Genomic DNA, 12,825 nt, shown 5'->3' on the forward strand with positions numbered 1-12,825 from the left:
TTTCTTCCTCCCCCTGAAGGTGTTGACTCTGATGGGTTCAGTTCTACACTCATGAGGGACTGGAAGCCAGCAGCCTGCGGGGACCGGACTCTGTCATAAAATAATGGCTTCAGAAGAGAAATTGAAGAAACTATTTAAAAGAAGGTGTGGTGGTGAAATGTTGGGCGGGTGCTCAGCATCTCACACATTGTGTAAGATTAACATTCCACATGTCTGAACCTTTCATTCCGTCCCTGATTTGGGAATCTCTTGAGCTGGCACTTCTTGTCCCATTACACCGAGTTGGTGTAACAGGAGAGCCAGGGATCAGGGGGATATTGGACAGGAAGCACACAGCACGGACATTACACTGCAGGTGGGATATGTGAGAGTGTTACAGTGAGGGCTTCGGGCACTTTATTAAACACACACACAGCAGAAGCACATTAATCTGATGGGAGATCACTGACACACGAGCAGTCAGCGGTGTGGAGCCTCCTGAGATTCCAGCTCCTTTCCAGCCAGTATTTACAGGAGCTGGGACACAGAAAGAGTCTCATTAAAATCACTGATATATTTGTTCACACAAATCACCCCCCAAAAAATGCTGAATGATTTCTCCTGGACGCTGCCTGACCAGTCTCCATTTCTCCGCCATTTACAGACGCTCCCTGAACAGTTTCCATTTCTCCTCCATTTACAGATGCTCCCTGACCAGTCACCATTTCTCCTCCATTTACAGACGCTCCCTGACCAGTCACCATTCCTCCTCCATTTACAGATGCTCCCTGACCAGTCACCATTTCTCCTCCATTTACAGGCGCTCCCTGACCTGTCACCATTTCTCCTCCATTTACAGACGCTCCCTGACCAGTCCCCATTTCTCCTCCATTTACAGACGCTCCCTGACTCACTTCCTGTCTGTCCCGGAGTTTGGCGTTTTGTTGAGATTCGGGCCGGAGTGATAGGGGAACCCGCGGGTAGGGGCGGATAATATTTACTGCTCTTATAATCGGGCCTGGGGCCGCACTCGGGGTATGTGAAGCCCGCGTCCCCCCGGGGTTCATTAACCCACCTCCCTCTGACCTGCTGCAGCCTCGCCACCCGCGCATGCTCAGCTCACACTGCCCAACAATCAGCCTCTCCCGCGCATGCTCAGCCCCGCCCCTCACAATTTTTTTTTTTCAATTCAAATCGCTTTATTGGCATGACAAGTTACATCTTATGTTGCCAAAGCATCGGAAAACATTCATGTTTGTTCACAAAAATACAGATCTATCCATACAGTGTATAAACAGATATATCCCTGAGTGTAGAAATATACTTTCATATAATTTATATATACTCTTATCTTATCTTTAGTGGTTGTCCCTCTGTTTATGGCAAGCTGTAACATAGTGTGCCGCTAGTGTTATGCAACTTCTCTCTTCCCCTAGTAGGTATGGGAGTTTTTGGTCGTCATTCAATTTTCTGAATTCCGGGCATATTTTTGTAAATTTTGGGTAGAAATTCTCCCTTATGCCCTGATATTTTCTACAAGCTGTGAGGAAGTGCATCTCTGTCTCCACCACTCCCTGACTGCAGTGAGAGCATATCCTGTCCTCTCTTGGTAGCCGGGTCTGCCTGTGTCTACCTTTTTCGATCGCCAGGCTATGTTCACTAAGTCTGTACATTGTCAGGATTTTTCTCAGTTTGCTGTCCTTTACCATGGTCAGGTAATCAGCTATGTTGTATTGTCTGTTTAGGGCCAAGAAGCAATTGAGTTTGCTTTGGGTTTTTGTTGTTTCTGCCCAATATGTCAGATATTTTTCCTTTTGCTTAGCGACGATTGTGTTGGGTCGAATTCTTTGTGTTACGCTGTCACTGTCCTGGGGCTGGTTATTGTTAGTAGTGTTAGTAGTTACTTCACTGAGTCCCAGGACGAGTTGACTGAGGGTATTCTTCTTTATGGTCAGCTCTTGGCATTTCAGGGCGTCGTAGTGATAGCATTGGGGGTTGCTCATTTGTAGGTGATTCCAAAATTTGGTGGCTCTTTTTTGGATAGTGATTATTAATGGATATTGGCCGAGTTCCGCCCTGCATGCATTGTTTACTGTTTTCCTTTGAGTCCGGAGGATACTTTTACAGAATTCTGCATGTAGGATCTCAATTGGGTGTTTGTCCCATTTTGCAAATTCTTGTTGTGTTAGCGGTCCCCATACCTCACTGCCATAGAGTGCAATTGGTTCAATTGCTGATTTGAAAATTTTTAGCCAAATGCTAATTGGGATTTCTATTTGGATTGATTTTTTAATGGCATAGAAAGCCCTTCTTGCTTTCTCTTTCAGTTCATTCACAGCCAGTTTGAACTTTCCCATAGAACTGATTTTTAAGCCCAAGTATGTGTAGTTAGTGGTTTGTTCAATTTTGGTTGTTCCGAGTGTGAAATTTATTTTGGGTCCCTGATGTCTGGATCTCTCCGAATGGTTGGAGGACCCACCGCCCGCTCTGTCCTCCAGCCCTGTCCCGCTCTTCCTATTGGTCCGGAGCTCCCGTTAATCACCCGGGCAGTGTGAGCTGAGCATGTGCGGACCTTGGCAGCAGCCGCTGACACATCAGGTGAGAGAACTCAGGGAGCGGGTTCATGAACCCCAGGGGGACGCGGGCCGCTCACACCCCGAGCTCAGGGAGCGGGTTCATGAACCCCGGGGGGACGCGGGCCGCTCACACCCCAAGCTCAGGGAGCGGGTTCATGAACCTCAGGGGGATGCGGGCCGCTCACACCCCGAGCTCAGGGAGCGGGTTCATGAACCCCGGGGGGACGCGGGCCGCTCACACCCCGAGCTCAGGGAGCGGGTTCATGAACCCCGGGGGGACGTGGGCTGCTCACACCCCGAGCTCAGGGAGCGGGTTCATGAACCGCAGGGGGACGCGGGCCGCTCACACCCCGAGCTCAGGGAGCGGGTTCATGAACCGCAGGGGGACGCGGGCCGCTCACACCCCGAGCTCAGGGAGCGGGTTCATGAACCCCGGGGGGACGCGGCTCGCTCACACCCCGAGCTCAGGGAGCGGGTTCATGAACCCCGGGGGGACGCGGGCCGCTCACACCCCGAGCTCAAGGAGCGGGTTCATGAACCCCGGGGGGACGCGGGCCGCTCACACCCCGAGCTCAGGGTGCGGGTTCATGAACCCCGGGGGGACGCGGGCCGCTCACACCCCGAGCTCAGGGAGTGGGTTCATGAACCCCGGGGGGACGCGGGCCGCTCACACCCCGAGCTCAGGGAGCGGGTTCATGAACCCCGGGGGGACGCGGGCCGCTCACACCCCGAGCTCAAGGAGCGGGTTCATGAACCCCGGGGGGACGCGGGATGCTCACACCCCGAGCTCAGGGAGCGGGTTCATGAACCCCGGGGGGACGCGGGCCGCTCACACCCCGAGCTCAGGGTGCGGGTTCATGAACCCCGGGGGGACGCGGGCCGCTCACACCCCGAGCTCAGGGAGCGGGTTCATGAACCCCGGGGGGACGCGGGCCGCTCACACCCCGAGCTCAGGGAGCGGGTTCATGAACCCCGGGGGGACACGGGATGCTCACACCCGAGCTCAGGGAGCGGCTTCATGAACCCCAGGGGGACGCGGGACGCTCACACCCCGAGCTCAGGGAGCGGGTTCATGAACCCTGGGGGAGGCTGCAAGATTCTCAGCAGCTCAGCTCTGCTCGGTGCTGTGTGAATGGGCTGCTCCACACCCCGGCTGCTCACGGGGAATGCCAGTGCGGAGGGCCCAGTGCAGAAGGCCCAGGGTGGAAGGCCCAGAGAAGAGTGTCCTAGGCGGGAGGCCCAGCATGGAGGAGCCCAGGCAGGGGGCCTAGGGCGGAGTGGGTGGTCGACAGAAGCGGAGTCGGGAGATGCTGTGGGTGAGCATGCTGCAAGGTTTCTAAAGTCGAAGAGCGGTCTCCGGCCCGAATGAGTTCCAGCGGCCCCGTCTGTGCTCCAGCTGGTGGCAGCTGTGAGGCTTTGTTTCGTGATGGGATCGGGTTTGTGCGCCGCCATTTGGTGGAGGAAAGACAGACTGTTCCTATCTATAGTACGGTGCTTGAACAGCCATAAGATGGGAAAAGAGAACGGGATAAAAGTAAAAAAGGAAAATAAAAGACAAACAAGGTATATCGGCAAGGAATAACGAATGTCTTGATGACTGGGTCCTGTGAGTGATAACAGCAAGAAGAAGGGAATTTGAGTACTCGTTTTCTTTTACGGGATTTGAGAAAGTGGTCGGCTTCTTTTCTGTGGAAAGGTTGAAGACTGTGGATAAGGATAATGACATTATATGGTTGGATAACATCAAGTGAAAAGACGAGGAGTTATTAAAGAGTCAATAGGACTGGCGTTGAACTGGTATCTCTTGTTTTTGAAGAAGTTTCAGGTTCTGGTTAAAAGTAGTTTACTTGAAATCTTAAGTGATTTTTTGATATGGTTGTGGGATTTTCTATATTGTGGTGTTATTTAGTGTTAAAGCCTTCCTTAATCGAACGAACGAATGCTCTAGTGAAAGCACGCATGCGGATACAAATATATGCACGCGCGTACGCATACACAATGGAGCTTACGTTCGACCGAATGAAGGGCCCGCTGCCCAGGACGGTGGGTCACTCAGTGAGCGTGAGGCCTGTTGGACGGATGAACGAACACATAGGCATGCACGCAGATAGAAATGGCACACATGTACGCAGTCATGCACATGGAACTTACGCTTGAGCGAACGAACGGACGAATGGAGGAATGAATGACTGAATGATTGAACAATGCCAATTGGACTGGCGTGTACGGATTCTTGGTTTATTAAATAGTTGCAGTTTGTACTGTAAACATTATTGATTTACCTGTAAAATTTATTGTTGTATTTGTATTGTTGACCATAATTGGTCAATGAATGTAATGGATTTACTATGTAACTGATGAGTTGTATAAGTACTGTTGTACTTGAATGTTAAAATTTTTAAAAAAGGACAACAGGTTATTCCAAGCAAAAATGAAGAGTTACTAGATTGCCAGTAGGACTGGTATGTATTGTTTGTTACTATGGGTACCTGTATTGTTGACATTGGTTTTGTCTGGAAAAATTTATTATTGTATTTGTACTGTTAATCCTAAAGCTGTTTCTTCTAAGGCTTAGCCTTATTGTGGTTAATGAATGTAATGGATTTATCACGTAATTGATGAATTGTAACAAGTACTACCAGATTTAAATAAAAGATTAATGAACAAAAAAAAATGAACCCTGGGGGGACGTGGGCTGCTCACACCCCGAGTGCGGCTCCAGGCCCCATTATTAAAACACTCAACATTATCCGCTTCACAAACACCCGGGGTGGGCCTCAGGCCCCGAACAAGAGCCTCTGGGCCGGGCGTTTGCCCCGAGCGGGGCGGCAGCTGCGGGGCTTTCTCCCAGTGACAGGCCCGGGGTAATGGCCTCCATCTTGAGAGACTTAGGGGGCAGCAGGGCGCATGCGCGGCCCCCTTGGCCAGGAACCAGGAGGCGAGAATCTTGTCAATTTCTATCCTGGACACACAGTGATGGCTTTTGTAAACTCCTTTTACAGGCTGTGAGAAGGGCAGCATTTACAGACCACAAACTCAAACCAAACATCACATCAAGATCTGACAGAGTCACTCCATTCATCAGGACCTGAATATCATCGGCCTTTGAATGTGGAAGGAGAAATGTTTGCCTGTTCTGTCTGTGGGAAAAGATTTCAAACATCTGTGTGACTGGAAAAGCACTGAGACCCACACACCCGAGTGAGAGTGTTCCGAGGGACTGCCGAAGAAGAAGAAGCACTGACTGTGGAAAGAGCTTTAACCAGTTACACAGCCTGAAAAAACATCGCACCATTCACAGTGGGGAGAAACCGTACACGTGTTCTGTGCATGGACGAGGCTTCAACTGATCGTCCAACCTGGAGAAACACAAGGACACCCGCACCATGGAGAAACCGTGGAAATGTGGGGACTGTGGGAAGCAATTCAATTACCCATCTGAGCTGAAAACTCATCAACGCAGTCACACCGGGGAGAGGCCGTTCACCTGCTCCGTGTGTGGGAAGGGATTCACTCTGTCGTCCAGCCTTCATTTACACCAACGAGTTCACACTGATGAGAAACCTTTTAAATGCTCTGACTGTGGGAACTGCTTTAAACTCTCTGCAGATTTTATTAAACATCAGCTTGTTCACACCGACGAGAGACCATTCCGTTGTACTCACTGCGAGAAGAGCTTCAGGCAGTCATCTCACCTCATTCAACACCAGCGAGTTCACACTGGGGAGAGGCCGTTCATCTGCTCTGTGTGTGGGAAGGGATTCACTATATCATCCCACCTGCTGACACACCAACTTGTTCACCTTGATAGAGCTTTTAAATGTGCTGACTGTGAGAAGAGCTTTAAAAGCGCAAAGGATCTGCTGACACACCAATGGGTTCACACTGGGGAGAGGCCATTCACCTGCTCCATGTGTGGGAAAGGATTCACTCTATCATCCAGACTCAAGGTCCACCAACGCACTCACAGTAGAGAGAGGCTGTTCACCTGTTCTGTATGTGGGAAGGGATTCACTACTTCATCCAACCTGTGGACACACCAGCGAGTTCACACTAGGGAGAATCCGTTCACCTGCTCCGTGTGTGGGAAGGGATTCACTCGATCATCTTACCTGATGAGACACCAGCAAGTTCATAAGTGATTGTAGGGGTAGGATTCTGCTGTTAATCACATCCTATATTTGTTTCTACCAATGTTATTAACCCCTATAACGGGGCTGTGTTGTGTTCGTTATTTCTCCAAGATAAGGGACTAATTGATGTCCATTTTAGGTCCTTTTCTCCTTTTGAACTCTAGATTATTTCAGTTCTCATACCTTCGGTTACTCTCATGGACAAGTCCCAGCTCCCCATATCTTCCAGAGTGCCTCTCCTAGCCTTGGTATCCAGGGAAGGTGTAGGTAACACACCCGGGATCACTGAATACAAACTCAGTCTGTTAATCACTGTCAGCTACTGGACTTAGCGTGTGTCCCACAGCATCTCTCTCACTTTCGATGTGTGAATAGAGCATCACGCCTGCAAACCTGGTTTTAAATTTATTCAGCAAATCTATTTAACAGAAGCTTGCAGGGTGATGAGGCACTGTTGAGGTGCTGCTGTATCAGTGTGGTAAACCACTGCTAACTCTGTACATGTCTGTGTGGTAAACCACTGTTAACTCTGTACAGGTCCGGGCATGTCTCCGCCCCTGGCTCCACCCCTAAGCCCGGGTATAAAGGTGACTCACCACCCTTCCCCTGGGAGCTCTTAGGATGGATCCACTAGCAGAGGCATGCTCCAGTTCTTAGTCAATAAAAGCCTACTTCGTATAAGTTCAACTCGTAGTCTTTGGTGTTGTTGATAGTGCATCAATTTTATTGACTAAATTTTCGACATGGAGCAAATCTTGAAGCCGGAACGTTTAGACCTGGATCCTCAAACAGCAGATGCAGCCAATAACTTTGAACACTGGCTGAGCTGTTTCGAAGCCTTCCTGGAGGCCTCCAGCACTACCGTCACTACAGATGACGCGAAACGGCTTGTCTTGAACTCACGGGTGAGCCACCAAGTCTACTCGATCATCCGAGATGCCACAACTTACGCGGCCGCCATCGCGACGCTAAAGGAACAATACGTGAGGCCTGTTAACGAGGTCTACACCAGACACCTCCTGGCTACCCAAAAACAGCGCCCCGGGGAATCGGGCGCCGAATATTTACTGGCACTGAGAGTCCTCGGCCGGGCCTGTAATTGCAAAGCGGTGACGGCCAAGGAATGCATGGAAGACCTGATCCGAGACGCCTACGTAGCCGGCATCAGGTCCAACTATACTCGGCAGAGGCTGCTGGAACAGAGGGGGCTCGACCTGCAGAAGACGGTGGCCCTCGCTAACTCGTTAGATGTGGCCCTCCAGAACATGGACGCCTACCCCCCTGACCGGATGGCCACGTGGATGTCATGGGAGCAGCCATCTTGGGAACCGGTAAGGCCACAAGCCGCCAGCAGCCCAACTACAGCTGCAATGACCAGAGGCCAGAAATGCTACTTCTGCGGCCAGGCTAAGCACCCCAGACAGCAAAGCCCAGCAAAGGACGCGACCTGCTCCAAATGCGGCAAGAAAGGCCACTACGCGAGCGTGTGCAGGACGAAATCGACCCCCAATTCCAGCAGCGTCGCATGTGAACCGTGCAGGCTGCCATTTTGGACGCCACCAACCACGTGTGAGCCGTGCGGGCCACCATTTTGGGCACCACCAGCCGCGGGGGAGCCGCCATCTTGGACACCATTTCGGGAACAGGCCCCCGGCGCGGGCGAATACTACAGCGACCCACCGACCTCGACGATGGCCTCCATCACCCTGGACCAATCTAGGCCCCATCAACTAGCCAGGTCCATGATGAACGTAAAGGTAAATGGCCATGCCACAAATTGCCTTTTCAACTGCGGAAGCACGGAGAGCTTCATCCACCCCGACACGGTGCGACGCTACTCCCTATCGGTTATGCCCACACGCCACCAGGTCTTTATGGCCTCAAAGTCCCATACGGCAGACGTCGACGGCTACTGTGTAGCGACTCTGACAGTGAACGGTGTGGAGTACAGAGATTTTAAATTCCTCATCCTGCCACAGCTCTGCGCTCCCGTACTGCTAGGATTAGACTTCCAGTGCCATCTGGAGAGCGTCACGATGGCATATGGCGGGCCCCTGCCCCCACTTACAGTCTGCAGCTGGCAGAATTTAAACACGGCGCCGCGCAAAGTATGCGGCCTGTCCACCCTGAAGGTCAAACCCCCCCCGATGTTCGCTAACCTCGCCAAAGACTGCAAGCCAATTGCTACTAAAAGCAGGCGGTACAGTGCCGGGGATAGGAGCTTTATTAAATCAGAAGTAGAAAGACTCCTGAGGGAGGGGATTATCGAGGGCAGCACCAGCCCATGGCGAGCCCAAGTGGTGGTAGTGAAGACCGGCGAAAAACAGCGCCTGGTTATTGATTACAGCCAGACGATCAATCGATACACGCAATTAGATGCATACCCACTTCCCCGCATATCTGACATGGTCAACCAGATAGCACAATACCGGGTATTCTCGACGATTGATCTGAAGTCGGCATACCACCAGCTCCCCATCAGGCTTGAGGACCGCCAGTACACAGCCTTCGAGGCTGACGGTCACCTCTACCACTTCCTCCGAGTCCCCTTCGGCGTCACCAACGGGGTCTCGGTCTTCCAAAGGGAGATGGACCGGATGGTTGACCAGAACGCGCTGCAGGCCACCTTCCCCTATCTAGACAATGTCACCATCTGCGGCCATGACCGGCATGACCACGACGCCAACCTAGAAAAATTCTTCCGTACGGCCCAACGGCTGAATCTGACATACAACAGAGAAAAATGTATGTTCCGCACCACGAGCCTCGCTATTCTTGGCTGCGTGGTGGAAAACGGAGTAATCGGCCCCGACCCCGACCGAATGCGCCCCCTCCTGGAACTACCCCTCCTCCACTGCCTAAAAGCCCTGAAGAGATGCCTAGGGTTCTTCTCTTAATACGCCCAGTGGGTGCCCAACTATGCGGACAAAGCCCGGCCCCTCATCAAGTCAACCTCCTTCCCCCTGATGGCAGAGGCCCGTGCGGCCTTCACCCTCATAAAAGAGGACATTGCGAAGGCCACAATGCACACAGTGGATGAGTCCATCCCTTTCCAAGTGGAGAGCGATGCATCCGACTTCGCCCTAGCCGCAACCCTTAACCAGGCGGGGAGACCCGTGGCCTTCTTTTCACGGACCCTCCAGGGCCCCGAAATTCGACACTCCTCAGTCGAGAAGGAGGCCCAGGCGATAGTGGAGGCTGTACGGCACTGGAGGCATTACCTGGCCGGTAAACGTTTCACCCTGCTCACTGACCAATGGTCAGTAGCATTTATATTTAACAACAGACAAAGGGGGAAAATCAAAAATGATAAGATATTGCGGTGGAGGATCGAGTTATCCACCTACAACTACAATATCTTATACCGGCCCGGGAAACTTAATGAGCCCCCAGACGCCCTATCCCGTGGGACATGTGCCAACGCACAAGTCGATAGGCTACAGACCCTCCACAATGATCTCTGCCACCCGGGGTTCACCAGGTTCTTCCATTTTATTAAAGCTCGCAACCTGCCTTACTCCATCGAGGAGGTCAGGACCATGACCAGGAACTGCCAGGTCTGCGCCGAATGCAAACCGCATTTTTATAGGCCAGACAGGGCACACCTTTTTAAAGCCACCCGCCCCTTCGAACGTCTCAGCGTCGATTTCAAGGGGCCCCTTCCCTCCTCTGACCGCAACACGTACTTCCTCAATATTATTGACGAGTACTCCCGTTTCCCCTTCGCCATCCCCTGCCCGGACATGACCAGCGCCACAGTCATCAGGTGCTTCAACGACCTGTTCGCCATATTTGGCTTCCCCAATTACATCCACAGCGACAGGGGCTCGTCGTTCATGAGCGACGAGCTGCGCCAGTACCTGCTCGAGAAGGGCATAGCCACGAGCAGGACTACCAGCTACAACCCCCGGGGTAACGGACAGGTAGAGAGGGAGAACGCAACGGTGTGGAAGACCGCCATGCTCGCCCTAAAATCCAAGGGCCTCCCAATCTCCCGCTGGCAAGATGTCCTCCCCGATGCGCTCCACTCCATACGATCACTGCTCTGTACTGCCACAAACGCCACCCCTCACGAGAAGATGTTCATCTTCCCCAGGAAATCCACCTCGGGGACATCACTACCGCCATGGCTGACGTCTCCGGGACCCGTCCTGCTCAGGAAACACGTGAGGAGCCATAAGACGGACCCCCTGGTTGAAAAGGTTCACCTCCTCCACGCCAACCCACAGTATGCCTACGTGGCGTATCCTGATGGGCGGGAGGACACAGTCTCAATTCGAGACCTCGCACCCTCAGGTACCACCCAAAACACCATCGATCACCATACACTACCTCCACCCACCACCACTACCCATGACGCACCACCGGGGTGTCTACCACGAACTGACGACATGCCGGTGCCATCCCTACCCCGAGAGGACGACACGCCAGTGCTCCGTCCCATGCGAGAAGCGGCCGCAGGCAAATAACCGCCGCAACCGGCACCACGAAGATCATTACGGCAGACAAGACCCCCGGAGAGACTTTCGTATACGAACTTTTGAAACACTTCACCCCGCCAGACTCTTTTTTAAATGAGGGGTGAATGTGGTAAACCACTGCTAACTCTGTACATGTCTGTGTGGTAAACCACTGTTAACTCTGTACAGGTCCGGGCATGTCTCCGCCCCTGGCTCCACCCCTAAGCCCGGGTATAAAGGTGACTCAAGACCCTTCCCCCGGGAGCTCTTAGGATGGATCCACTAGCAGAGGCATGCTCCAGTTCTTAGTCAATAAAAGCCTACTTCGTATAAGTTCAACTCGTAGTCTTTGGTGTTGTTAACAGTGCATCAATCAGCCAGTGGCTCAGTGGGTAGCACTCTCGCCTCTGAGTCAGAAGGTTGTGGGTTCAAGTCCCACCCCAGAGACTTGAGCACAAGAATCTAGGCTGACACTCCTGTGCAGTACTGAGGGAGTGCAGCACTGTCGGAAGTGCTGTCTTTCAGATGAAACATTAAACTAAGGCCCCGTCTGCTCTCTCCGGTGGAAAAGATCCCATGGCACTATTGAGAAGAAGCGCCGGGGAGTGATCTCTGGTTTCCTGGCCAATATTTATCACTAGAATAAAACAGATGATCTGGTCATTATCACATTGCTGTTTGTGGGAGCTTGCTGTGCACAAATTGGCTGCCGTGTTTTCTACATTACAACAGTGACTACGATTCAAAAGTACTTCATTGGCTGTAATAAAGTGTTTTGGGACGTCCTGAGGTCATGAAAGAGGCTGTATAAATGCAAGTCTCATCTTTCCTCTGCATTGTGCCTGTAATGGAAATAACTGAAGATTAGTCCCAGTGTAAGAGCCATAAGAAGTGCCACTACACCCAGTGTAACCTTTGCTGTCATGAAATGAGTGTGTCTTTTAATGAGCCTCACGTCCTTGCTCATGTCAGCTGCAATTGTGTAGAAAGGGGATGTGTAAAGAGATGGTCTGTGTAAGGAGATGTGAAACAAGGAAACGGTGTGTGTGTGTGATAGTGACACAGCCTTGTGGTCACAGTCAGAACAATGCACAGATATCCTTGTGGTTATGGTTTGGGCAGGGCCAGGTCAATAATGTAGTAAACAAGTTATGTGTAAACATCACCAGTGTAGTCACAGCTTGTTAGAACAGAGCTGGGAAGAAGAGAGCTCTGAATCCACTGTATTATCCCTGTTCTCCGAATCAGGTAACAATGCTCTGTCTGTATCTTTGCAGTGCTGTTAATAAAGTCAGTGAAAGACAATCTGTTGTTGTGAGCTTGATTATCTGGTGTCTGAAACCACAAGACTCAAATTTTAGAGTCAACAAGATGAACACCAAACACATCACGACCCAATACTCCAGCTCCATATTCACATGAGAAAGTCTGTTATCACACTCATCGAGTCTTTTTCCGAGTGGAAGGCAGTGACTAGTGGGGTGCTGTAGGGATTGGTGCTAGGACCCCAGTTATTCACAATATATATTAATGATTTAGCGAGGGAACTAGATGTAATATCTCCAAGTTTGCAGACGACACAAAGCTGGGTGGGCGTGTGTACTGTGAGGAGAATGCAGAGAAACTCCAGTATAATTTGGACAGGTTGGGCGATTGGGCAGATGAAGTATAATGTGG

At 51.6% G+C, this 12,825-nt stretch overlaps 1 protein-coding gene and 1 pseudogene across 2 annotated transcripts in view; one reads left to right on the plus strand and one right to left on the minus strand.

Annotated features, from left to right (window-relative positions):
• The window catches only part of LOC147118585 (uncharacterized), a 59,145-nt pseudogene extending 58,112 nt beyond the window's left edge, over positions 1-1,033 (minus strand). Inside the window, exon 1 of the transcript XR_015077932.1 lies at positions 894-1,033. The product of XR_015077932.1 is annotated as an uncharacterized LOC147118585 (transcript). The remainder of the gene's footprint in view (positions 1-893) is intronic.
• Positions 1,034-5,941: 4,908 nt separating this feature from the next.
• On the plus strand, positions 5,942-6,697 carry LOC147118589 (uncharacterized). Its single transcript, XM_085984485.1, has 2 exons — positions 5,942-6,350; positions 6,432-6,697. The coding sequence occupies exons 1-2, from the start codon at positions 5,942-5,944 to the stop codon at positions 6,695-6,697; spliced, it is 675 nt and encodes a 224-aa protein (XP_085840611.1).
• Positions 6,698-12,825: the final 6,128 nt, after the last annotated feature.

This window comes from Somniosus microcephalus, chromosome 4 (assembly GCF_052327205.1).
Source record: "Somniosus microcephalus isolate GS21.2 chromosome 4, FLI_Smic_1.0, whole genome shotgun sequence".
Classification (NCBI taxonomy): Eukaryota; Metazoa; Chordata; class Chondrichthyes; order Squaliformes; family Somniosidae; genus Somniosus; species Somniosus microcephalus.